Source organism: Lissotriton helveticus, chromosome 10 (genome assembly GCF_964261635.1).
Source record: "Lissotriton helveticus chromosome 10, aLisHel1.1, whole genome shotgun sequence".
Taxonomy (NCBI): Eukaryota; Metazoa; Chordata; class Amphibia; order Caudata; family Salamandridae; genus Lissotriton; species Lissotriton helveticus.
Genome location: NC_136071.1, coordinates 424,890,114 through 424,917,765, shown reverse-complemented (window position 1 = coordinate 424,917,765; position 27,652 = coordinate 424,890,114). Strand labels below are relative to the sequence as shown.

General features: G+C 45.1%; 1 protein-coding gene across 4 annotated transcripts in view; it reads right to left on the bottom strand.

The window, feature by feature from the left end:
• The window catches only part of PPL (periplakin), a 465,062-nt gene that overhangs the window by 247,426 nt on the left and 189,984 nt on the right, over positions 1–27,652 (bottom strand). The window contains exon 1 of one of the 4 annotated variants that reach the window (XM_078662905.1): positions 22,727–23,052. The exons of 2 other annotated variants lie outside the window; for them this stretch is intronic. In XM_078662905.1, coding sequence (XP_078519031.1) covers positions 22,727–22,788 — 62 coding nt within the window. In that variant the 5' untranslated portion in view covers positions 22,789–23,052. Of the gene's footprint in view, positions 1–22,726; positions 23,053–27,652 lie in introns of those variants that run through there. One more of the 4 variants, XM_078662906.1, reaches the window with a different exon arrangement.

Genomic DNA, 27,652 nt, shown 5'->3' with positions numbered 1-27,652 from the left:
GGCCATTAACAACAAACAGCAGTCCTGCTCAGAAGTGACAGTAATATGGCATTGAAATATAGCATTCCTACTGAGAAGTGACAGTACTAATATGGTTTTGACATGAAAGGTTTGTGAAGTGCATTTCTCCATGCCATCTACAAGCATCAAACAAAAGAAGCTCTTTGAGCATATGAGTAAGAGAATTGTAAAAGATACGATCATTTTCAAATCCGTAACAAAAGTCAGAATTGGAAATATCCAGGTTGTTTTTCAATCCACTGATGCTTTCATTCACCTTTTAGCCTCAACGATGCTTTAATGACACTAATTCCTGAAGGTAAAGAGCACATATGGGTGGCAACAATAGCGCACTTAGACACAACCATGTGTACATTTAACATAACATTATCTCATTTTTGTGTTTTAATAGGATAAACCAGGTCCAAGTCCTGAAGAAACCCCAGAAAGTTTACAGGTAGAAACATGTCAACACTACTACAGGGGTCCGAGCAATAGATGAAAGATCCATTGGTGCAGACTCAACTTTTAAATATACCTGTCGCTGTTCCTAATGAGTTTCCTCGCTTTAGCTACTACCGGGACACATCAATTCCACTGGAACAATCAACCCACAAAAATTAGCTATTTTCCAATCTTATATGAACTCTTTTTGGAACTTAAATCCAAAAAAGAGTAAATTACTTCTAGTAACATTATTTATTTAGGATATATAATTGATTCATTGATATCCACATGCACTACGTGACAGAGTGTTCACGACCTGGTCATTGCCTAAGTCTGCCTTCACCCTACATGGTTCAACACAAATTGATGATTTATGTTTTAGAGAAGTCTGTTAACGCCTTACTGAAATAGTGTTTGCAAAATCATACTAATGAACAAAAAAAAGAAATTGTATGATTAATGTGACTATCCAGGAACGCTTTGATTCATACAGCTGTTCCATAAAAATATGGCATGGCAATTAGGGAGGTATTTCTCTTGTTCATGTACTCATTAGTCTGTCGGTTGGAAGCTCCACCACCTATTAGCCAATCCCTGCAATGCCTATAGAACTCTTTACATTTCCACACACCCAAGTTGCAGAAAAATTATTTTCTAATTTCTGCCTTAACAATATAATTACCAAGCAATGGCAAAGTCAATAGGTATGGCATTGGCTGTCAGCCTTTTGGTATTGTCAGTTTGTTTTGTGATGTTTTTTGCAAAACTTTATTGCAGAGGAAGCTGCAATCCCTTCATCAATCTAAAACAAAAAGATTTGCGAAATGTAAAAATATTATATTTCCGTCTCCATAGCATACATTTCCATAGTTGTCCCTGGCACTGAATGGAACAACTTACTATAAGTTTATTATGAATATCATTTTAATAAAATAAAAGCTTTTCAGTAACGCCAGACCTAACAAGCACTGGCAAAGCCAATATGTCCCAGCAATGCCCGCGCTTTTGGCCTCGTCAATGTGAATGTGAAAGTCACTGAAAGCCTAAAATCACAGGATATTGAGCCAACGCTGAGTCTTTTCGCCCCCCTCCCCATGTTGAGTTTATTGCCCTGCCACTCTTACTACTCTTATGACCTGGCCTGCGCAGGCTGCATCATAGCGCTTTTTTCAGTGACTTTCAGCCATGCTGAACAGCAGATGTGCTGCTAGACAACATGGTTAAAAGGCATTCACCCTGACAATGCCAATAGCTCGGGGATTGACAAGATCTATTGACTTTGCTAATGTTTGGTTGGTTTTGCCAGGATTGTTGATGAACAAATGTGGAAGTCATAGTGAGAAACTAAGTATAGTGAAGCAAGAATACCAGACAAGGCCTGGGCTAACTACTAAGAAGAGAAGCAAGAAATCCAGTTAATATTCTGAAAGCCCATCTGTACCTTCGAACTGTTAAGAGGTTTCCATCTGGAGGTATACGAATAAACACACAATGTGGTTGAGGCCCTTCCGATTGTTACATGAATACAAGATTCACCAGATCAAGTGATTTGGGTTCCTGTAGATCTGGGTAATCCACTGTAGGTCCATGAAGTACAAATTCATGCCAGACGTAATGACGTATTTCTCTTTCTGTCATCAAAGTTTAATGCTTTGTCTTCAATTCTTGGAGAACAAGATTAGAGCGTAGGTGACCAGCAGAATCCCATTACTGTAATTACTCAATTAGCTCCTACACCGTTTTCCGTTCTTCGTCAGTTACCATAGGCTGTACATACAGTCCCCAGTCAGCGAAAGTGAAAGGGCCATAGGAAATAGTCCAAGGTTCCAAGTTTACAAACGTATTTGCTCTTTATACATTCACAAGGGTCTGTGACATTCCTAGCAATCAGACCCGACAAAGTGTCAGTCTACCTACAGCCTATATATATTCACTGAAAAAAACACAGGTTTTAGGGGTGTCATGTCATGAATGATGTAATATGTGACATCATCATCAGTGGATTGCGGGCGCGCGAGTTATAGTTAGTACAACTAACTATAACTGGGGAATTTCAATGGTTTTGTGCAACTGAAATGTCCAACTAACTATAACAGCTCTAAAACCTGTGTTTTTTCCAGTGAATATATATATATAATATATTTATATCCTCCGTACTACTTTCTTCCAACGGTTCACTGCTCAGAACTAAAAAAGGAAAAGGCATGAACTCCACTTGGTAAGTGCAATCTTTAGTTTATTTTTCTGTGCATAGCCGCCATGACGCGTTTCGAACCACCAGGGTCCTTAATCATATATATATATACGGCGATGGGAACCTGCTTCGACCCTAGCTACGCGAACTTATTAGTCGGCTGGTGGGAGAAGCAGGTGGCCTGGGCCGATGACCAACAACAATGGGTCCAATCAATTATCGGTTGGCATCGATAGATCGATGATCTTTTTATTTTCTGGAAGGGTACTAAGGCTCAGGCAGAATTGTACATCAAACACCTAAATAACAACAATTTGAATTTACACTTCAGTGGACAAATCAGTGACACTGAGGTTGACTTTCTGGATTTGAAAGTTACAATCAGGGAAGGGAAGATCTGTACTTCTTTATTTCGTAAAACTACAGCTGGTAACTCAATTTTGGAGGCCACCAGCTGTCATCCTAAACCTCTTAAGAACAGCGTTCCCTATGGGGAATTGCTGCGCTTGAAAAGAAATTGTTCCACAGAACAGGATTTTGAGACAGCAGCATCTGATTCTCTAGCAAGATTTAAAATAAGGGGTTAAAACCAGGTCTTAGTGAAAGCTTTGCAGAAAGTCAAGAAAATTCCTCGAATATGTCTCTTAAAAGACAGAAAGAAACAAGAAACAGTTACGAAAAGCACTATATATATATATATATATATATATATATATATATATATATATATATATATATATATATATCCAACAAGAAGTGCCTGCTGTTGGAAGAACCTCTCGACAGGTATGTATTTGCCACAATTCTTTATTGCAGGGTACAGCAACGGTGAAGCCTCACAACCATCAGCAATGTTCATGTTTCCTGACGCGTTTCGTGGAAAACCACTTCTTCAGAGGTACATGATTCAAAGGAGCAGAGGCGTGGCAGTATTTGAGCACAGAAGTTCCGCCTCAGTGGGCGTTGCCACTCCCGTGGCATGCTGGTATTTGAAGTATCAAACATTCTTTGCTTCCGTGTTCTGTCTTACGCAAGTGAGTCGGTCTGCCTCTGCTTGCAAATGTTCAACAATAAGCCCAAGTGGGTCGTGGTGAAAGGGCCCCACTATCGCTGCCACATGGTGTCTGCAAGAAATCAGCGCCTGTCTTCTTAAACAGCGGCGTCGTTTGGCGTCGCTGAAGAAATGCTGTGAACAGCACCGGGGTTGCTTCCGCGGCTCAGGCGGGGCTGCTCAAAAATCCAACAAGAAGTGCCTGCTGTTGGAAGAACCTCTCGACAGGTATGTATTTGCCACAATTCTTTATTGCAGGGTACAGCAACGGTGAAGCCTCACAACCATCAGCAATGTTCATGTTTCCTGACGCGTTTCGTGGAAAACCACTTCTTCAGAGGTACATGATTCAAAGGAGCAGAGGCGTGGCAGTATTTGAACACAGAAGTTCCGCCTCAGTGGGCGTTGCCACTCCCGTGGCATGCTGGTATTTGAAGTATCAAACATTCTTTGCTTCCGTGTTCTGTCTTACTCAAGTGAGTCGGTCTGCCTCTGCTTGCAAATGTTCAACAATAAGCCCAAGTGGGTCGTGGTGAAAGGGCCCCACTATCGCTGCCACATGGTGTCTGCAAGAAATCAGCGCCTGTCTTCTTAAACAGCGGCGTTGTTTGGCGTCGCTGAAGAAATGCTGTGAACAGCACCGGGGTTGCTTCCGCGGCTCAGGCGGGGCCGCTCAAAAATCCAACAAGAACTGCCTGCTGTTGGAAGAACCTCTCGACAGGTATGTATTTGCCACAATTCTTTATTGCAGGGTACAGCAACGGTGAAGCCTCACAACCATCAGCAATGTTCATGTTTCCTGACGCGTTTCGTGGAAAACCACTTCTTCAGAGGTACATGATTCAAAGGAGCAGAGGCGTGGCAGTATTTGAGCACAGAAGTTCCGCCTCAGTGGGCGTTGCCACTCCCGTGGCATGCTGGTATTTGAAGTATCAAACATTCTTTGCTTCCGTGTTCTGTCTTACTCAAGTGAGTCGGTCTGCCTCTGCTTGCAAATGTTCAACAATAAGCCCAAGTGGGTCGTGGTGAAAGGGCCCCACTATCGCTGCCACATGGTGTCTGCAAGAAATCAGCGCCTGTCTTCTTAAACAGCGGCGTCGTTTGGCGTCGCTGAAGAAATGCTGTGAACAGCACCGGGGTTGCTTCCGCGGCTCAGGCGGGGCCGCTCAAAAATCCAACAAGAAGTGCCTGCTGTTGGAAGAACCTCTCGACAGGTATGTATTTGCCACAATTCTTTATTGCAGGGTACAGCAACGGTGAAGCCTCACAACCATCAGCAATGTTCATGTTTCCTGACGCGTTTCGTGGAAAACCACTTCTTCAGAGGTACATGATTCAAAGGAGCAGAGGCGTGGCAGTATTTGAGCACAGAAGTTCGCCTCAGTGGGCGTTGCCACTCCCGTGGCATGCTGGTATTTGAAGTATCAAACATTCTTTGCTTCCGTGTTCTGTCTTACTCAAGTGAGTCGGTCTGCCTCTGCCTCTGATATATATATATATATCCAAACACTTTGACGAAATCAGCCCGCGCCACTTGTAATGGCGGGCCTCAGCGGGGTTTCGTCTCACCCCAATAAATCCACAGAAAGATCGTCCTGATATCTTCCCCAAAGACAACAAGCTAAGGCCCAAATGCATTCATGGTGAATATTTATTTAGCGATCACACCCAACGCGTTTCGCAGCCGCAGCCGCTCGTGGACTCGTGAACAAGCGGCTGCGGCTGCGAAACGCTGTGGGTGTGATCGCTAAATAAATATTCACAGTGAATGCATTTGGGCCTCAGCTTGTTGTCTTTGGGGAAGATATCAGGACGACCTTTCTGTGGATATATATATATATAATATATATATAGAGATATTTGAGTAACCCTGCAGAGTTCTCGTTCGACTGGTACCCCTTTTTGCCGCCCCTCAACTCTAGCCTGTTGAGGGAGACATCTGGGGGCCACTACTCACATGAGCACAGAACTCCAATCATGTGAAAAACTAGTATCTATAAATGTGATTGATTACTAAATGACAGAATAAATAAGATGTATTCAACTGAATATTGTCATAATCTGATGATTCAAGAGTTTTACTGTAGAAATATGTAAGCAAATTAAAGTTTCACCTGATGTACTTTCAGTGCCCCCTCCATTATTTCTTACATAGTTAACGTGCTATTTGCTTGTTCAGTCCAATTCCAAGGTCCGTAAACCAGAATGGGGCACCAGTTGTGCATGTTGGAAATACTAAACCCTGGGCACTCGGCATTCCCTGCGCACAAAATGTTGCCTAGGTGAGCAAACACTGTAGTTCTTTTTTAACAGGGGCCTTTGTATTCCGTATGCTTCAGAGGACACAGCATAGCTATCGCCACACCCTCCTCAGGATCACATCACACATGCACAACCAAACAAGCATTGGCAAACCAATAAATGAATCTAGTATTGGATGTCAGGTGACTGGCTTTGCCAAAATGTCAATGTTTTTGCAAACCTGACAACATTCAAAAATGGCTGCGCATGCATACTTGCAGATGTACAAGTGGACGTCTTTGAAAGATTTTGTAATAACGTTTTACAAAAACATTTAAAGATGGACTCGATTGCATGCATTTGTTTGAGCATATGTATGGTCATTTAGGAATGAGTTGGAACACCATTCAAAACATGGCACATGTAAGCAGTGTGTGCATGGAACACGAACTTCAAGCAAAGGAGGACTGATGGTAGTGCTGGGCCCTCGCACAGCTTAAGTTTGTAAAAAAACTTTAAACAAAAATGAAATAAAAAAGGAGTATACACCACCCCACAAGTCCCTGCCCTGGTATTCAAATGGACTGCTTTCTCCCTGGGTAATAACACTGTGCTTTGGATGAATTTCATCACTCATAGAGAATGGACCCACTTGCTCAAATGGGCCAACCAGGCACCCATGTTGTAAGCTGTGGCGGACAGAAGTAAAATGTGAATGGCTGTTGAACAGACTTAAGGATGAAGGGAGCTGCCAGAAAGTTCAATGTGTAACTATAAGGTAATTATGTAATCTTATATTAAAAAATAAAAGGTCTTGGCTAATACCACAATGAAAACACTCGTCATCTACACTATTGCATTATAAAAACAGCTGAAGAGCAGTGTTTATCACAGCCTTCAAACTCTCACCAAACCCTGATGGATGACTCTCCCGGTAACCAACCCTCTTTAGTCACCTCACAACTCCACAAACAACGACACCAGTAGCAGCAAGTGAACAGACAAGTTCATGGTGTATCCATTAATTCTAATGATACTCTGTGTTCATTTCTGAAAAATAGATGCTAATGATACTCTGAGTTCACTTCTGAAAATTGTAAAGCATTATTATGGTATTCGATTATAAATTAAAAACAAAACTTTAAAAACACAGTCTGAAAACTTGATTTTGAAAATAAAAACACATGAAAATGCAGTATCATGTCTCCTTGACATACATTAATTACAAGTTCAGAAATATGGGCAAAAACTAAACCCATAAGTAAGATTTAGTTAAAAACTGTAGACTAGCCCTCACACTGATCCCAACAATATCCCAGAAGCTGATGTACAAAGCCCTTTTTAGGTCACAACCCTTACAATTCGCAAAATCATAGGGTTTGCGATCACAAAAAAGCTTTTTTCTTTTCTTTTTTTTTTACAAATTGCTAAGGGTCTCTTGTACATAGGTGTTTTGTAGGTACAAAGCCCAATACAGGATTTGCAACCGAAAAACGCCATTTTACAACATGCAAAAGCCTTTTACAAGTCAGAAAAGTCTTTGTGATTCGCCAAACGGGTTTTATAATTCACTCCAAATCAGAGCTGGGAGTGAGAGTGAAAGGGAAGTCCCCTCCTAAATACGATGTTCACATTGACATGTGTATGATCTGCAAGCTCAATTGCAGTTGCAAACCGTTGATCAGATACGGACACCCGATCTGGAGTGGCACCTGATTTAAAAAGTTGAAGTTTCCCAGTGTCATCTTGCCCTTTGTGTATCCTTTCGCTCGGTGGAAGCAGGTTGTGGTCCACATGACTCCTTCATGGTTCCCAGCGCCTTCCAAAATGAAAAACATTTTGTCAAAGCAGCACCTGTTCCTTTAAAAATGTTTCTTCTTTGGTAATGCGAACACAGGGATGGAGGTCTGCTGTCCCTTGTTGGGCACCGTCCCTGAGTCTTTAGTAAATCGCAAGGAGTCCCTAATAACGAACCGTTCTCCTAATATTTATCAGTGAAGTCATTTTGTGATCACTGCAAATGGACGTTTTGTGACGTGACCTACTAGTACATTGATGCATCATCATCATCATTTCACCTTTATTTCGACAATATTGTCATAAAAGAAGTCACATATTTGAGCAATTAAAAATTGATACAATACATGTAAATGGAGCAATAAATAAGAAGAAAGTACAAGTGCCCATACAACTTATCGTTACATAGCAGTCAGTAAAAAAAGGGGGGAAAAAAAGGTCCGTATATTCCTCCTTTACATCTAAAGTTTGAGTGCAAGCACCAAAGAATCTATACAACTGTGGAAGCTGGATCCAAATTCAGACAGTATTTACATACATCCTTCTTTTGTTCCACATAGCTGCCAAAAATTTTGTTACAGCAAATACAATCACAGTTGAAAGATCCGTTTTAAGTATTCTATAGGCTTGCATACAGTGCGTGATCCCCAGATTTTTACATAGAGGAATTGATGCATCACACTGCCTGAAGCCAGTGTGCACTCAGTACTTACGACCTGCCTGTCCGTACCTCAGACCCCTGATTCTTAGCCTAATCCTAAATCGATATTTAGGCAAAACCCATCCCTGACCTCAGGGCTAAGGATAACTCCTCTAATCCTGACTCTAATCTAGGCCTGGGCGGAAAATTCTGTTACGCTCGTAGAATTTGGGTAATTTCGCGTTCCGCGGAGAATCCGAAATTGCCCAAAATTCTGCATTCAGCGACTTTGCGAAATTTTTTGCTTGTTCGCGTTCTCAAATGCGTGTTCCCCCGAGCACGCAAACAGCGATTGCGAACAGTAAAAAAGCATCGTGAAAAATCAATTCCGCGTGTTTGCGGAATTTCTGCGTGTTCGCAGAGATTTTTTACAGTTTCGCGGAGATTTGCGGAACGCGATTACGCAAATTCCACCCACCCCTACTATAATCCCCCCAAAACCAGGCCTGTACTGGACTGCAGCACTAACCTGTAGCCCAATCCTGTACCTTACTCACAACATCAGTGTCCAGGCGTTTCCAATGGTTTTTAGGTCTCGCCTGAGCCAGCCGCATGCGCTACACTGCGAGACTTTTAGTAAGGCTTTTCCACGCTAAACACACGTTCGTAAGTGTGCTTTTTTTTTAGCACCCGCGATTGGCCTTTCTATGCGTCTTTCTAAGAAAGACAGCACGCAATTGGCCCAAGGCGGATGCATGTCCCACCTTCTCTGTTCTGTGGCCTATTGTGCTCGGGAGCGAGCATGAGAGCCATCTGTTTCCAATTATCGTGCCTGTCAATTGGAATCAGATGGCGGTCTTCTCCTACAGATGGCGGGCACAAGCGTGCTCATGTGCGCACCACTTCCGGTCCTGTTTTCTTTCTGTGGGGGGGTTGTTTAAGGTACTGCACCCCAACGCTGTTTCAAAACGAGTGTTACTTTAATGAGGATGGATGAAAGCGATAGACTTTAATGTCACTATACAGTAGTAGTTACGAAAATCTCAAGTGATATTTTCAGACAATCAAAAGTAAAATCTGTTTCTTGAAATCGGCGGTAGCAGAACCAGTGTTTCTCTATGCAGACTTATTCCGCTTGCCCTGAAAGACCCTGCAACTATGAGCGTCCAGCTGTCACCTGTCTGAGACTAACTCCAGACAATGGACCTGCATTAAAAGACGCACCCCAGAGCTGACATGGCTTTGGCCCACACCCGGCATACTGGCACTTTTTCAGCCAAGGCAATTCCTAACTTCCCCATGACTCAGGATTTCTTTCTCTGTGCCGGGCGGCACAGCAGCAGACTTAGGACGTCACTTCTGCACACCAGTGCACAGGATACGACGGGAATTGTGGTCCTTTATTAGCCACAACAGAAACGCTGTCTGTCACCATATACTTGCAGACATTTCCCATCAGACGCCGCCCAGCTTTGAAATAGACATAGGTCTCTGCCCTCTGAGATAACTCCTCTCCACTAACTCATGGCTAGCTACAGACAGTTTGTTAATTACATAACAGCTTCCGCTGCACCTTCTTCAAGTCCCTAATTTTACAATCATGCAGATGCAAAGCCCCCCGCCCAGCTTCGTCACAAGCACCCCACCCCGCTACATCACAACACCCTACTCCACCACAAGCACCCACCACCCTGCTCCATCACAAGCGCCCCTCCCTCCCTGCTCCATCACAAGGGTCCCTCCCGCCCTGCTCCGTCACAAGCGTCCCTCCCGCCCTGCTCCATCACAAGCATCCCTCCCACCCTGCTCCGTCACAAGAGCCCCCCCACCCTGCTCCATCACAAGCATTCCCCTGCCCTGCACCGTAACAGGCATCCCCAGCCCTGCTCCGTCACAAGCGCCACCCTGCCCTGCTCCATCACAAGAGCCGCCCTGCTCCATCACAAGCGCTGTCACAACACCAAGCTCCACCACAAGCACCCACCATCCTGCTCCGTCACAAGCGTCCCCCGCACTGCTCGGTCACAAGTGCCCCACGCCCCCACTCTATCACAACACCATGCTCCACCACAAGCACCTACCACCCTGCTCGTCACAGGGATCCACCGCTCAAAAGTACCCCACGCTACATTGCTTGCATTTGTGGACTTGTAATATTGAGGCGGAGAGTCCTCTGTGGTTACCACACTAGAAGCATGTGGGTGTGGTGGTGTCCAGGTCCTGTGAGGCATCTTAAGAAGAAGGGTACACATGTTGAAAGGGAGCTATCTCTGAAAGGCTAGTTAGTCATTTCAGAGATTGAAAGCCTAGTTCACATGTACCGTACATCAGCCGCGGGCCGTGGAGGGAGTTACGGTGGGGCAGGGAGGCGGGGAGGGGCGGGGTGGAGGGTGCGAAAAACAGGCATATGGATCATTGCAGGTAAGTACACAATTTAATTAATAAAACGAAATTCGTAGCGCACACTGCATGGCAAAAAGCAATGCTGTGCTCGCTACGAATTTCGTTTTATTAATTAAATTGGGTACTTACCTGCAATGATCCATATGCCTGTTTTTCGCACCCTCCACCCCGCCCCTCCCCCTCCCCGCCTCCCTGCCCCACCGTAACTCCCTCCACGGCCCGCGGCTGCCGTACATCTAGCTCATTTCCTTTGTTTAGAACAGTGTTAAATGTAAATGTAGTATTTGTAAAGCGCGAACAACTGCCCGAGGGCATCAAGGTGCTGGGGGCCGTCAGGAAGATCAAGCAAGCTATTGCCTAGAGTAACATGGTGCTGAGCTGACCTGCCGCCAGAGCTGGGGATGGAACCGTGAACCCCCTGGTCAGGAGTCAGGCGCTCTGGCCACTGCACCCCACCTCTTCCACTTGTTCTTGTCAAAGAAGCATATCAAGGTAAACTGTGAGTTTCAAACGTTAAATTTACCAGCGTTTGCAGCACTGGCGTAACGAAAAGCTAGGGGCCCCCCGCACCGCGTGGGCTGCGGGGGCCTGTGTTACGCCCCTGGTTTGCAGTCATAAGTGAAGTTACATTTATTTTCATTGGGAAAAGAAGTAGATCTGAAATATCAGCATTGATTATTTCTGGACTGTCACACGGCAGGTGAATGTATTTGCGCCTATTTTAATAGTTCAGAAGGAAGATGTTGAGGCTGAAGGGGGCAGCATGGTAATTGAGACGTATTATTGATTATATAGTACCGGAGACGTCACTGTCAAGGCTCAAAAGATCAAGGGTGCACTCTCACAATACACAAAGGTTGCAACCTAGTAGGAAGCTTGTAAATCAGAGTGGAGGCATGAGAACACAATCACAGTGCAGGGCGAATTTGGGTATAGCCAAGAAAAGAAAAGAAAATCCAAATGTGCAAAAAAAATGACACCTACTCAATTCAACATCAATACACACCACATAATACCACACGCTGCCTCATAAATCAATGCTACATAATTAGACTGCACTCAATGCAACATACACTCCACACAATACCACTCAGTGCCACATAATGATATACAACATAATGACACTACACTCAATGCAACATACACTGCAAACAATACCACTCCGTGCCACATAATTATATGCTACATAAATACACTGCATTCAATGCAACATACACTACAAATAATACCACTAAGTGCCACATAATTACACGACACATGCAACAAAAAAATAAACATTTTTTAATTTAAACCTTTTTTTAATAAGGTTTTTCAGTTATATATAATGTCATTTTCATTTCTATAAAGGTAACAATTTTGCTTAACACTTTTTATTATAACTTTTTAACATAATGTACAGCAGCCATAACATAATGCTCTATGACATAGCCAAAAATTCCGCCTAAACACATAAGGTCCCAAAGGCGAGACCTATTGGCTTTGCCAATGCGTGTTAAAATATTATCTTTCAGATGTAACTCTTTTTAGTTTTTAAGGTAAATTTTTTTATCAGACACCGACTGTGAGGGCTTCAATGGAGTAACACTGCCATATAGAAATCCAAATTAAATTACTGTCAGCCTGTTTCCTGCAGCTTCTCCCAACGCCCGCCCCCTCTTCCGCTTTCTCAGAAAGACAGGTTTGGGTGTCAGCCAGGAATAGTGGCAGCCGGCGAGCGGCAGGGATCTTTGTAATACGGAAAGTGGCCCTTAATATAGCACCAGAAAGTCAAGGTCACAGCCCGGCGCTGGCGGGCTCCTTCCAGTGCAGGACACACCACCCGCTATCGTGCACACTGCCCCCACTCTCACATAACCCTCACAGTGAACGTGCCCCTTGCCGTGCACATTCGAAACAAGACAAAAACACACTTTCCTGGCATGGCAAGTCATGCTAGTATTAAAAAACATAAGTGCGTAATGAATACATTTAGTACGTAATTCCCGGTCGGTTTCCAGTGAAATACTCCTTAGCCCCGTGTCATCTCCTCTGGTGATATGCAGGGACCGGCATTCTCCCCCGAACTTCTCTGGGAATGAGGGAGGGCGTTGCTCGTGTTTTGAGGAGCTCTGCATACCCCTTGTAACCCGGTAAATATTCACAGGAATGCGCATGTTCTCCTCACACTGCCCATGAGAATCAGAGCGCCTGCCTCAAAACCAGGCTCGCAGCCTGACCTTGTAATGGCAGAAACACAGCTTCCGCACCTTACACACCTTCTCACTGAGTACACACTGCTTCGCCCTGTACATATACCGTACTCTGTGTACTTCCCACAATACAGTATTGAATAATCCTTAATCAATCAATCAGGATTTATGAAGCGCTGCTAATCCCCCTGTAGAGTATGCAGGCGCTTACACACCGTCCCACCGTGTACACACTGCTTCACCCTGTACATATACTGTACTCTGTGTACTTCCCACAATGCAGTATTGAATAATCCTTTATCAATCAATAAGGATATATAAAGCGCTGCTAATCACCCTGTAGGGTATGCAGGCGCTTCCATACCTTCTCACCGTGTATACACTGCTTCACCCTGTACATATACCGCACTCTGTGTACTTCCCACAATGCAGTATTGAATAATCCTTTATCAATCAATAAGGATATATAAAGCGCTGCTAATCACCCTGTAGGGTATGCAGGCGCTTCCATACCTTCTCACCGTGTACACACTGCTTCACCCTGTACATATACCGCACTCCGTGTACTTCCCACAATGCAGTATTGAATAATCATTTATCAATCAATCAATCAGGATTCATAAAGCGCTGCTAATCACCCTGTAGGGTATGCAGGCGCTTACACACCGTCCCACCGTGTACACACTGCTTCACCCTGTACATATACCGTACTCTGTGTACTTCCCACAATGCAGTATTGAATAATCCTTTATCAATCAATCAATAAGGATATATAAAGCGCTGCTAATCACCCTGTAGGGTATGCAGGCGCTTCCATACCTTCTCACCGTGTACACACTGCTTCACCCTGTACATATACCGCACTCTGTGTACTTCCCACAATGCAGTATTGAATAATCCTTTATCAATCAATCAATCAGGATTCATAAAGCGCTGCTAATCACCCTGTAGGGTATGCAGGCGCTTACACACTGTCCCACCGTGTACACACTGCTTCACCCTGTACATATACCGTACTCTGTGTACTTCCCACAATGCAGTATTGAATAATCCTTTATGAATCAATCAATAAGGATATATAAAGCGCTGCTAATCACCCTGTAGGGTAGGCAGGCGCTTCCATACCTTCTCACCGTGTACACACTGCTTCACCCTGTACATATAACGCACTCTGTGTACTTCCCACAATGCAGTATTTAATAATCCTTAATCAATCAATCAGGATTTATAAAGCGCTGCTAATCACCATGTAGGGTATGCAGGCGCTTACACACCGTCTCACCGTGTACACACTGCTTCACCCTCTACATATACCGTACTCTGTGTACTTCCCACAATGCAGTAAGGAATAATTATTTATCTATCAATCAATCAATCAATCAGGATTTATAAAGCGCTGCTAATCACCCTGTAGGGTATGCAGGCGCTTACACACCGTCTCACCGTGTACACACTGCTTCACCCTGTACATATACCGTACTCTGTGTACTTCCCACAATGCAGTATTGAATAATCCTTTATGAATGAATCAATCAGGATTTATAAAGCGCTGCTAATCATCTTGTAGGGTCTGCAGGCGCTTACACACCGTCTCACCGTGTACACACTGCTTCACCCTGTACATATACCGTACTCTGTGTACTTCCCACAATGCAGTATTGAATAATCCTTTATGAATTAATCACTCAGGATTTATAAAGCGCTGCTAATCACCCTGTAGGGTCTGCAGGTGCTTACACACCGTCTCACCGTGTACACACTGCTTCGCCCTGTACATATACCGTAGTCTGCGTACTTCCCACAATGCAGTATTGAATAATTATTTATCTATCAATCAACCAGGATTCATAAAGCGCTGCTAATCACCCTGGAGGGTATGCAGGCGCTTACACACCTTCTCACCGTGTACACACTGCTTCGCCCTGTACATATGCCGTAGTCTGTGTACTTCCCACAATGCAGTATTGAATAATCCTTTATCTATCAATAAATCAATCAGGATTTATAAAGCGCTGCTAATCCCCATGTAGGGTATGCAGGCGCTTACACACCGTCTCACCGTGTACACACTGCTTCACCCTGTACATATACCGTAGTCTGTGTACTTTCCACAATGCAGTATTGAATAATCCTTAATCAATCAATCAATCAGGTTTTATAAAGCGCTGCTAATCACCCTGTAGGGTATGCAGGCGCTTACACACTGTCTCACTGTGTACACACTACTTCACCCTGTGCATATACCGTAGTCTGTGTACTTCCCACAATGCAGTATTGAATAATTCTTTATCTATCAATCAATCAGGATTTATAAAGCGCTCCTAATCACCCTGTAGGGTATGCAGGCGCTTACACACCGTCTCACCGTGTACACACTGCTTCGCCCTGTACATATTCCCTATTCTGTGTACTTCCCACAATGCAGTATTGAATAATCCTTTATCAATCAATCAATCAATCAATCAATCATGATTCATAAAGCGCTGATAATCACCCTGTAGGGTATGCAGGCGCTTACACACCGTCTCACCGTGTACACACTGCTTCACCCTGTACATATACCGTAGTCTGTGTACTTCCCACAATGCAGTATTGAATAATCCTTTATCAATCAATCAATCAGGATTCATAAAGCGCTGCTAATCACCCTGTAGGGTATGCAGGCGCTTACACACCGTCCCACCGTGTACACACTGCTTCACCCTGTACATATACCGTACTCTGTGTACTTCCCACAATGCAGTATTGAATAATCCTTTATGAATCAATCAATAAGGATATATAAAGCGCTGCTAATCACCCTGTAGGGTATGCAGGCGCTTCCATACCTTCTCACCGTGTACACACTGCTTCACCCTGTACATATACCGCACTCTGTGTACTTCCCACAATGCAGTATTTAATAATCCTTAATCAATCAATCAGGATTTATAAAGCGCTGCTAATCACCATGTAGGGTATGCAGGCGCTTACACACCGTCTCACCGTGTACACACTGCTTCACCCTCTACATATACCGTACTCTGTGTACTTCCCACAATGCAGTAAGGAATAATTATTTATCTATCAATCAATCAATCAATCAGGATTTATAAAGCGCTGCTAATCATCTTGTAGGGTCTGCAGGCGCTTACACACCGTCTCACCGTGTACACACTGCTTCGCCCTGTACATATACCGTAGTCTGCGTACTTCCCACAATGCAGTATTGAATAATTATTTATCTATCAATCAACCAGGATTCATAAAGCGCTGCTAATCACCCTGGAGGGTATGCAGGCGCTTACACACCTTCTCACCGTGTACACACTGCTTCGCCCTGTACATATGCCGTAGTCTGTGTACTTCCCACAATGCAGTATTGAATAATCCTTTATCAATAAATCAATCAGGATTTATAAAGCGCTGCTAATCCCCATGTAGGGTATGCAGGCGCTTACACACCGTCTCACCGTGTACACACTACTTCACCCTGTGCATATACCGTAGTCTGTGTACTTCCCACAATGCAGTATTGAATAATTCTGTATCTATCAATCAGGATTTATAAAGCGCTCCTAATCACCCTGTAGGGTATGCAGGCGCTTACACACCATCTCACCATGTACACACTGCTTCACCCTGTACATATACCGTAGTCTGTGTACTTCCCACAATGCAGTATTGAATAATCCTTTATCAATCAACCAATCAGGATTTATAAAGCGCTGCTAATCACCCTGTAGGGTATGCAGGCGCTTACACACCGTCTTACCGTGTACACACTGCTTCACCCTGTACATATTCCGTACTCTGTGTCCCTCCCACAATACAGTATTGAATAATCCTTAATCAATCAGGATTTATAAAGCGCTGCTAATCCCCCTGCAGGGTATGCAGGCGCTTACACACTGTCTCACCGTGTACACACTGCTTCACCCTGTACATATACCGTAGTCTGCGTACTTCCCACAATACAGTATTGAATAATCCTTTATCAATCAATCAATCAAGATTTATAAAGCGCTGCTAATCCCCCTGTAGGGTATGCAGGCGCTTACACACCGTCTCACCGTGTACACACTGCTTCGCCCTGTACATATTCCCTATTCTGTGTACTTCCCACAATGCAGTATTGAATAATCCTTTATCAATCAATCAATCAATCAATCATGATTCATAAAGCGCTGATAATCACCCTGTAGGGTATGCAGGCGCTTACACACTGTCTCACCGTGTACACACTGCTTCACCCTGTACATATACCGTAGTCTGTGTACTTCCCACAATGCAGTATTGAATAATCCTTTATCAATCAATCAATCAGGATTTATAAAGCGCTGCTAATCCCCCTGTAGGGTATGCAGGCGCTTACACACCGTCTCACCGTGTACACACTGCTTCACCCTGTACATATACCCTACTCTGTGTACTTCCCACAATGCAGTATTGAATAATCCTTTATCAATCAATCAATCAATCAGGATTCATAAAGCGCTGCTAATCACCCTGGAGGGTATGCAGGGACTTACACACCTTCTCACCGTGTACACACTGCTTCACCCTGTACATATACCGTTGTCTGTGTACTACTCACAATGTAGCATTAGTTCATCCTTTATGAACCCACTCATGCTGTACAGACCCTCTAATTGCACATACTTTGATACCCATTAGTGTGCCCACCCTCACTCCACATGCTGCAATAATCTATCACCTGACAGGTATCCCTCTTCGGCCCTTAGCTCTGCACTTGAACCCTCCCCCCCACCCCATCGTTCCCTCAGAGAGGCGCGGCCCTCTGCTCTGAGCAGGAACTCAGTGCAGCTACCCTGTCTTCTTTGTATGTCATGCCTTGAGAAAAAAAAACTTCCTATAATAACCAAGGGCTGGCAATAGTCTCTTCGATGTTTTTGCACACCTTAGCTTTGCCGACATGTAATACCAGGAGCTGCCAGACGGGGGCTCCTATGCATATGCGCCCTCAGCAGAGTATGGCAGTGAGGGATGGATAGGTTTCTGCACAACGCTTTCCAAACTCCACATGTGGGCCTTAGGAGGACAACACATTTGTTTCACCTATCTTTATTCGGAGCATCAAATGAGGACAAAGTTTTCAGAAAAATCAACACATTTGGCAAAATGTATTAGTAAAACAACCAATGCCTCATTCTTTGTACAAGTGGAGTCAACCGTGACTACACAGTCCCTGGCTACGACTCTGCAAAATAGGACTAAACGTGCAGACAACTTTTCAAACATATTAGAAACTCTGATGGCACAAAGCTGGACACTGTGGTTAGTAACACAAGGACGAAGAAAAACCAAAGGTGGTGATGGACGGAGCGTTGACAATACAAACACTCATCCCAGGTCAACTGATCTGGGTTTAATCCATCACCGTTCTTTAGCTCACTCCGCCACCCCAGTTCAGACATGACCATATGCAAATCAGTCTGACCCTGTGCCTCATGGGAACAGTCCAGCCCGAACTGCCAAGCCATGTCTTTCCTGGACCGGAATCAAGCTTCCCAGGAACGGTTTCTGGCATTCCAGCCGTCTTCAGCCCGGCTTGCTTGACTCCAGTGGCAAAGTGAGCAAGGGACTCACGTCTGAGCATACCCTGCCAACTTAGGGCGAACAAAGTAAAACCAAAGGTGGTGATGGACGGAGCGTTGACAATACAAACACTCAGCCCCAGTCAACTGATCTGGGTTTAATCCATCACCGTTCTTTAGCTCACTCCGCCACCCCAGTTCAGTAACACAAGGACAACAGTCACTACCGTACATTCTGTACATCCAACCTTGCGTACAGCAGTTTATCATGTACAAGTTAAGAGGACACCAGATAGAGCGAGTTTATAGGGGTATGAACATGGCTTATACAATGGGTTCGTATAAAATGTAGATATGTAAAGAAAATAAGTGGCGAGATGCTCGTTTATAAAGTTGATGACAATACATCTTAAAACAAAAATAGTGGAAATTGTACTTAATCAATACAACTATAGAGTGAAGCACGAGTATCTCCGGGGTTGATAGAGGGAGCTGGTAAATTAGACATTTGGAATATTATGTTTCAATCAGTGAAATGGGCATTGAATGAATGACAAACAGTCTCAACCGTGAACAATAGGCGGTTTCCATTCAGTAACGTGAGTGCATGTTCAAGGAGACGTTTGGTGTCGTCGAGAACAGCGGCCTGTTTAGAGGCAAGAGGCAGAGCGTGGGGTCAGGGCTTGGGCAAGAGAGCCTTCCTCTGTCACACAAAGCGCCTCGACTGAGGAGGCAGGGAAGAGAGCTAAGGAGGAGGAAGGCAGATACAGATAGAAACATGCCAGATAGAAACATGCCAGAGCGTGAGGACAAGGTGTTTTAACCAAAGAACACATTTCTTTTTTTTCTTTCTTTTAAGTGGGGATAGAAGAGGCATTTCTGAGGAGAAAGGGGCATTGTGGGACCTCGATGCATTACACAAAAAAAGGATCTCACAGGGCGATCTTTTTGTGCCAAGGATACGCTTTTTTTTTAGCCTTTAAGAAGTCCAAATGTCAAAACCTGAGCCAAATTGTATCATTTTGGGCTAGTTTGTGGTTCTTAAACCGGGATACCCAGTTTATGTACTTCAATGTGGGAAAATCTGTCCGTTTTCTTCTACTCTTTCAACTTCAGTTCAATCAAAACACAACGGCATCGAGGTGGGCAGACCTGTGCCCTCACGGCTCCGTGGAGCGCGTTGTGGGCGCTGCCGAAAGTGGCGGTGGAATCGGAGCAGATGTGTGCATGTGAGGCAGGGCCATTGCTCAGTATGACACTGTTTGTTTTCAGTGATATGCAGTACCTAAGCAGATGCATAGAGTGCACAATGCCACTTAATACCAGCGTTGAGAAAGGGCAGGGGGCATAACTCCTTCCATATGAAGCCTCTCCACTCCCCAACAGTGATAAGAGGCGGCATACTACAGGCTCTGTGCATAGATGCGGCTCTGCCAGGCACTCCAGCAGCAAGAGAGCATAATCGTATAGCATGGGCCCAGAGCGTCAGCAGCTGAGACTACGAGCACCTGGGCCCAGAGGACCCACACCCGACTCCCCTACTAAGGTACTAATATGGAGTATCCCCTAACACTGTAGTTACAAATGACTCCATCCACGGGATCTGCATGCATTACTGCACTTACTCCAAATAACAGGTTTTATTGGTGTGTCTTCATTTTCGCTGGTATAGCATCTCTCACTCTGCCTACCTATGCATATAGAGCGGTATGAGAGGCATTCCCTCTCGCGCACACACTGTTGTGATGCGGATTTAATCACCTGCGGAATCTTTGGTTCTGGTGTAAATGCGGGCTGGAGTCTGACTGAAGGGGGCAAAGGTAAGTCGGTGGCTATGGGGTAGGTATGCTGAGCCCATGAGCGCCACCGAGCACTAGAATGACGACCTTGTCATACATCTCTGTTGCATAAAGATCCGGTCTGCCTGGCTGTACGCCACACAAAAGGGGGTGGTGATGGACGGGGCATCTGAACCAATCAAACACTCACACCCAGTCAAAAGATCTGGGTTTGATCCATCACCGTTCTTTAGCCCACTCTGCCACCCCAGTTCAGACATGGCTATATGCAAATCAGTCTGACCCTGTGCCTCATGGGAACAGTCCAGCCCGAACTGCCAAGCCATGTCTTCCCTGGACCGGAAACAAGCTTCTGAGGACCGGTTTCTGGCATTACAGCCGTCTTCAGCCCGGCTTGCTTGAATCCAGTGGCAAAGTGAGCAAGGGACTCACGTCTGAGCATACCCTGCCACACTTGTGGTGACCAAAGCGGTACAAAAGGGGGTGGTGATGGACAGTGCATCTGAACCAATCAAACACTCACACCCAGTCAAAAGATCTGCTTTGTTCGCCCTAAGTGTGGCAGGGTATGCTCAGACGTGAGTCCCTTGCTCACTTGGCCACTGGATTCAAGATAGCCTGGCTGATGAGGATTATGAATCCGAAACTGGTCCCAGGATGCTTGTTTCCGGTCCAGGGAAGACATGGCTTGGCAGTTCGGGCTGGACTGTTCCCATGAGGCACAGGGTCAGACTGATTTGCATATGGCCATGTCTGAACTGGGGTGGCTGAGTGGGCTAAAGAATGGTGATAGATTAAACCCAGATCAGTTGACTGGGGGTGAGTGTTTGATTTGCTCAAACGCTCCGTCCATTATCCCCTTTTGTATCGCTTTGGCTGTACGCCATGGCAGTGGACAGGAAATCAAAAAAACTCCCAATTTGAACCATGACCCTAAAAGCAATAAGCAAATGAAGCAAGCAGGATGGACTGTCCTTAGAAGGGGCTGCTCCAACGTTCTGTATTACTATCCATCCTTTCACCCATCCATTCGCCCATAAATCTTACATCCCATCACCCGTCTATCCATACATCTCATCACCCACCTTTTCTCACTTCCATACATCTTTTTCACTCTTCCGCCTTTCTTTCACTGTACCTTCCTCCCTTTACTTTTACTTCCTTTGCTTACTGTTTCCGACCTTGATTTCATCCTTTCCTACACACCTTTCCTTCTCCCTTCTCCATGTACATAATGTCTTCCTCATCATTGTCTATCTTACTCACTTCTGATTTTTTCCCCTTTTGTTTTGTTTCTGCCCATTTTTACATGTTTGTAAGCCTCTATCACACCTTACTCTCACGCGGTGTTACGTGTGCGCTGTCGGCTGCAGGCCGAGGGTGACAGCAAAGAACCACTGACGTTTCAGTGATTCAGTGGCGGCCTCGGCTGTTCTGTTGGGGTGGGGTGGGGTTCCTGACGCCCCTGCTGTGCGCTTCGACGGGTGAACACTGAGGGTGCAGCAAATATTGAGATTTTATTTTTAAAGAATGTATGTTATGCAACCTATCCTTAAGTGGGTGTGGCCCTAGTGCATAAAAACTCTATAGTCTCGCTCCCACGTTTGGACAATGGTGGCCGCACCCAACAGAGAGCAGTGATAGATTGTCAACAAGGAGGGGCTGGTCCTCCTGTCTCCTCCACCCTCCCCCCCCCCCCTGATCTTTGAGACATGAGCACAGGTATGTTTCAGAATTTGGCTTTCAATGTGGTTCGGTGAGTTAAGGCATCTAAAGCACGGGCTGTTTCCGCCTTTCATCCTTCAGAGGCCTATAACATCAGGACCAACGAGTTGTGTATTAGTTACAGGTTTCCACCCATGCTGATACCTGCCTGGTTTACACGTAACCCTGACCGTGCAAACTACTAAATAGTGAGCACAGCTAAATACCCACGACCGCCACTTGTGCGGGGACACAAGTACACACAGACTTTCAATACAAGTATGCAATCCCACCACAATAGCGCACAGGCATCACTTGTGTGCAGAGACCATCAGGTGTGTGTGCACACTGTCGCCACAACTGTGCCAAAACCTAAACTGCAAGAAATGTGCGGGCAGCTGGAGTTAGCAGACCATGGTCACAAGAAGAGCACACGGGCAATCATCACAGTTTTGGAGACTGCCCTTAAACCCCGATCACAGGCCAAGTCCTGGGGTGCAAGGCGTCAGCAGCAGTACACAAAGCCTCTACGAATGTGTTTACAAAAGAAAGTAAAAGAGAAGAGGCCGGCGTAGTAAAGACGGAGACTAGGAAGGATGCGAAGATGCAGCGCGCCGAGCCCGGGCTGCTGCCGGCTCCTGCTTCTAGCCCCTATGTACGTGGGGTCCGAACGTCACACGATTCCAGGCCCCTCCCCTCCCGCCAGGCACACACGGGTACTCACGTCTTGGACTGGACGGTGGGGCTGTACTTGCCCGTGGTCCGCTTCTTGAAGAGGGAGGTCATGGTGACGGCGCCGGTGCTGGGGGCGGGGGGCTGGCGAGGCTCCGAGGGGAAGCGGGTACCGGCAGAGTTCAGGAACAATCCCCGGTGCAGGTGATCCCTGGGGCGGCAGGTGTCGACAGACAGACAGCCTCTGCTCCGGACGGTGTGCAGGTACCGACTCTGGACAGTGCACTGCGCTCTGCCCTGCCGGAGATGGGCTGGGTCGGGCTCTCCCACTCTGGGAGGTCGGCTTGGGCTGCCCTACCTACCACAGGGCCCCTGAGAGCGGGCGGAGCCAGCCCAGCAGCCCGGCCCTCCCTGGGTTCGGTTACCGAGCGAGGAGCCAAAGCAAAGGGGAGGACGCGTGGGAGAGAGAAAGCGAGAGACGAAACCTCCGTTTGTGTCAGCGAAGGATACCTGTGTGTCAGAGAGAGGGGTGGGGCAGAGAGGGTAGGTCTCGGAAAATAATCTGCACGTCTCTGTGAGTGGAGGGGTCTGCACGGCACGTCTGTGGACTGTATGCATTTGTAGGTGGCTGCGGGTATGCGTACCTGTTCGTGCAGCTGTTAATCTGCGCAGTTTCCGAGTAGAGAGTGTGTGTGTGAAAATTATTTATATATATATATATATATATATATATATATATATATATATATATCTCCACTCCACTTTCCAAGTGCTTCCTAGCACAAACAGGATCACGGACACAAGTATAACTGTTGCCAGATTTTATGTGCTGTGATGGAAAACGTGCATGCCTCAGACGCATTTATATATATATGGTACGTCTATTCTGTGAACCAAGTGAAAATGCAGCGCGCTTCTATTATAGTCCCCCGCTTTGCTGCGGTGGGTCACAGGGCTCGCGAAGTCAACATGGAATCTGATGAGGGCGTTGCTAGAGTTCGAATAACATAATTTCAATGGGCTATTATTCAGATGGAACAAAATATGATCTTAAATCGACAGCCTTCAGGAGTTTTTTTCTTGCCTACACGTTCTTCTTTAAAAATATAAAAGTTAAAAAAAAAGCAAGGTTAAATAATCCGAGGGAAGAGTACAGTGTTATCTTTTGACAGCTAAATTGGTTAATCTGATCACTAGATCAAATCAAATCAAAAATCACTAAATTTGTGTTTCTAATGAAAGACATAAAAGTACAGATAAAAATACATTTCATAGACAGTAAATAGGAGAGTGCGTTTTACTTTACAGCCTAATTGTCTTTCTTAATCTGATCATACATTTTAAAAAATTCACTATACATCCCATCGTCAATTCATCTTCCTTACATTGCATCTTTAAAAATGCGGCTCTGCATTGTCTTAAACCGTACTGTTTTAAGATCGGTAATAAAAACAACCTCTTTGGCATCATATAAAATCCGCAAAATAAAGTTGCATGCAGTGTCGATTGTGTCGAACTACTATCGCACGGGCATAGTGCTAGAGTACGTGACCAATCATTTGTCACTGGGAATGTAATAATTCTATGCACAATACCTAATCGGTAGCGTGTCAATAGCATTCAATCAAAGGGGCATGTGACGTACGACAGATATGGCTGAATTCCAGTACATACTAACATTGTCGTAATTTGGCAGCACCTGAGTTAGCGTTTAGCTCAGCTACACGACCTTTTTATTAACTTGACTTAAGTACGGGGGCCATTTTGTATTTTGTGGCTTCCATTTTGTACGAACATGCGGCCTCGTGGTAGAGTGTCCTTTTGTCCTTCCTTCATGCCAATGAACCTTCACTTTGCCCAGCAACAGGCTATTTTTAGCGATGGTCAGTTTCACGCATGCGCACACACGATCTCCGGACTAAGAGAGTGGTCACTCTTTAGGAATGTTCCCCTAACTGACCAGTGGTATTAAGCTCCTCCCACATGCTGGCTTTGCGCCAAAAATGTCCTTATATGTACCTAAAACTGTTCAAATGTGTACCGCCTATCTTTTTATTACCTTTAAACTGTATAAAAGAGGTCGCGCACCGATGTTCGGTGTGATACTTCTTGCATTACCTAAGGGTGCTGTAGGAGTGTACCACCACCCCATGGGGTCCTAATAAACTTGTCTCTTTGCATTTTCAGTTTCCGTGCCAATTTCCGTCTATGGTGTTTGAGTGTTTTTGCAGAGTATGTAGGCCTGACAGAACCCGATACCTCAATTGGCGACCACGAAGGGACTCATCGGCGACTCGGATGCCCGAAGGAGAGGTCACGACGAAGGATCGGAAACTCGCTATGGACGCGTACGCTGCCACTGAGTGACCCGAGTCTCGGCACCCACGGTGTTTTCCCCTTCCTTCTGATCTGACCTTCCAGGTGGCGCCGGTCTTCGACTGAGATCCTGATCGGTTGGTTTGTCGTGTAGTGCCCGTTTTGGCTGATTCGGCTACAGAACTTGGCAGTTGGAAATCTGGACACTTTTGAAGATATTTGGTAAGCTTATGTTTGGTAAGGTAGTCTACTGACACTTACTGTGGCTTTTCGAATTTGAATTTGAATTTGAATTTGTATGAGTTAGCTAACGTTTGGACCTATGATTTGAATTATATGTGGAGTGCACCTCACATAGGCAGGCATGTAGGGATATTTCTCAGATTTTGAATTTGTTTGAACGGCACATCGTGAATAAGTACCTTTTAAGTGCCATTTGTTGTAATATCACGTTTCTGTGATATTTTGAACATGCCTGTTCTCAGCACACTCCGAGGAATGTGCTGTTTTGGAAATGGTACCAGTTATCGATTAAATGAATCTCAGCCGGCTCCCCCAGAGGGGACTCCTAACCCTGAAATGTACATTAAATTTGGCCTTCCTCCCATAATGTATAGCACGTTATGGCACAAATATACAAAATCTGATCGTGAATTGCAGTGGCCACTACATGGGTCATTCGATTTGCGAAAAGTTCAGTACGTGGAGCAGTGTTTGTTCCAGCGCAGGTCTAGACAGGACATGTTTGATTGTGTGCGTATGTGGGAGAAAGCGGTGCGTGAACGAATGAAGCGTGAAGAAGCCTTGGCGGACAAAGAGCAGCGCAAGGCTGCTCGGGATAAAGCTTTGCAGCTGCAGGAGAAGGAATTGCAGGAACAGAAAGAAAAAGAGAGTCGAGAGCGTAATTTACAAGTTAATGGTCAGTTTCCTCTTCGGCGACCTCTCTATCCTGTCCTTACTAATGAATTAGATGATTTTTCATTGTTAGATCGTTGCCCGCCTCCGTATGTTCAGCCTACGGCTCCGGATATGGAATCGGACGAGGATAATCAGGACAAACAACGTACCAGGTTACATGCTGAGCGTATGATGGAATTGCGTTCGGTTGCCCGTAAACTTAATGTAAATTCTATAACTGTTTCAGAGGTTGATGATTTTATGAGTAAGTGGTCCGACAAGGAACGATTGTATTTTTTAGATCATTTTGCAGGCGAAGTTGTTGAGCGGTTTAGAAAACAATCTCCTGAGTTTGAACCTAAGGATATATCAGTTGGCCGTGAGAATTTTCGTAAAGGTGTTTTTGCTCTTTCAGATGCAGAGGAATTTTTCCGACGGTTGATTTGGTTACTGGATGAGGCGACACGATTGCGAGCGGTGAAAAAGGCATCGAATCCACCAGCATCTGAATCGACGGAAACTTCTCGAGTGTGCCCTATCTAAGAATCAGATAAGAGTGTTGCGATTAATGTTTTGCCTATGCGGGAAGCCGCACCTTTGTATGTCCCTCCCAAAGGGGACGGTACGGATGATGATAAGACGTCTAAAGATTCATAGGGCTATTTTGTGTATAATTGGGTTTATACGCCATGGAATAGAGCAGATGTTATGGCACTTAAGAACTGAGGTAACGGGTTTTTGGGAACCCGTTGGTGCCAGGGGATAACACCCGAAGACCTCTGAGTTCTCCCTTGTTCCGGACCACAGAAACACGGAGTCTTCTAGTCACAGTCAGAGATCAAGTTTTATTGGCAGCTACCAAGTAACATGTGTCCTAGAAGCACGACAAACGCGGATCGTGTGTTCTCAGGAGACTGTTCGTTTTTACAGAACCAGCCTTATATACAGAAATAATGGCTGCGAGCAAGAATTCTTGAGTTTATGATATGGCTATACACATATTTCTACAATAATACAAAGAGCGAAGTCATGTAAGCAAGCCCACATTTTAGATGTCCAGTTCGTGATAGATTACCCGGTTAGGCCCGGAACTCCCATCAGATATCGATGAAACACCAATAAAGAAAGGCATCTCCTAGTCATAAAACTGGCCATAAAACAGGGAACGTGGACAGGTGCATGTTTGTAGAAAGCATGGTCTGTATGTAGTGAATAGGTTGTGGAATGTTATGCATTGATGTTATCGTTTTGGGCCACTGGGCGAGGAGCTGCCCAAACAGGTTTGGCTAAAGGCAATGGAGTCAGTTGGGACAGGTCAGGGGGAAGTCAGGGAAGGTGGACGTGTCCTTTTAGATCAAGCTCGACCTTTAATTGACTTATCATGAGGGCAAGACGTAAGATGGATGTCGTTTACAAAATGGAGTCTAAAGGGTCGGGACGGAAACTACGATTTAGGGGTGTTAGCAATCTTCAATTATGATGCAAATGCATAGGAATGATGTCCTAAGCATTATCGGTTCATCGACACCAAATTCGTCATGGTACGTTGATATTTTGTGACACGGGTATTGGACCTCGATATCGGGAAAACAACAGGGTCCAGATTTTCAGAACCACAGACCCTCCTTTTGCCCTTATGTAAGGCAATAACTCATGTTAATCTGAGTCTAAATCTGTATGAAGGAATTCGTGGAGATGATGCTGTAGCATCATTCTGTTGCTCAGTCCGTCCTTTAACACAGGCTTCCGTACACATGAAGTAGCA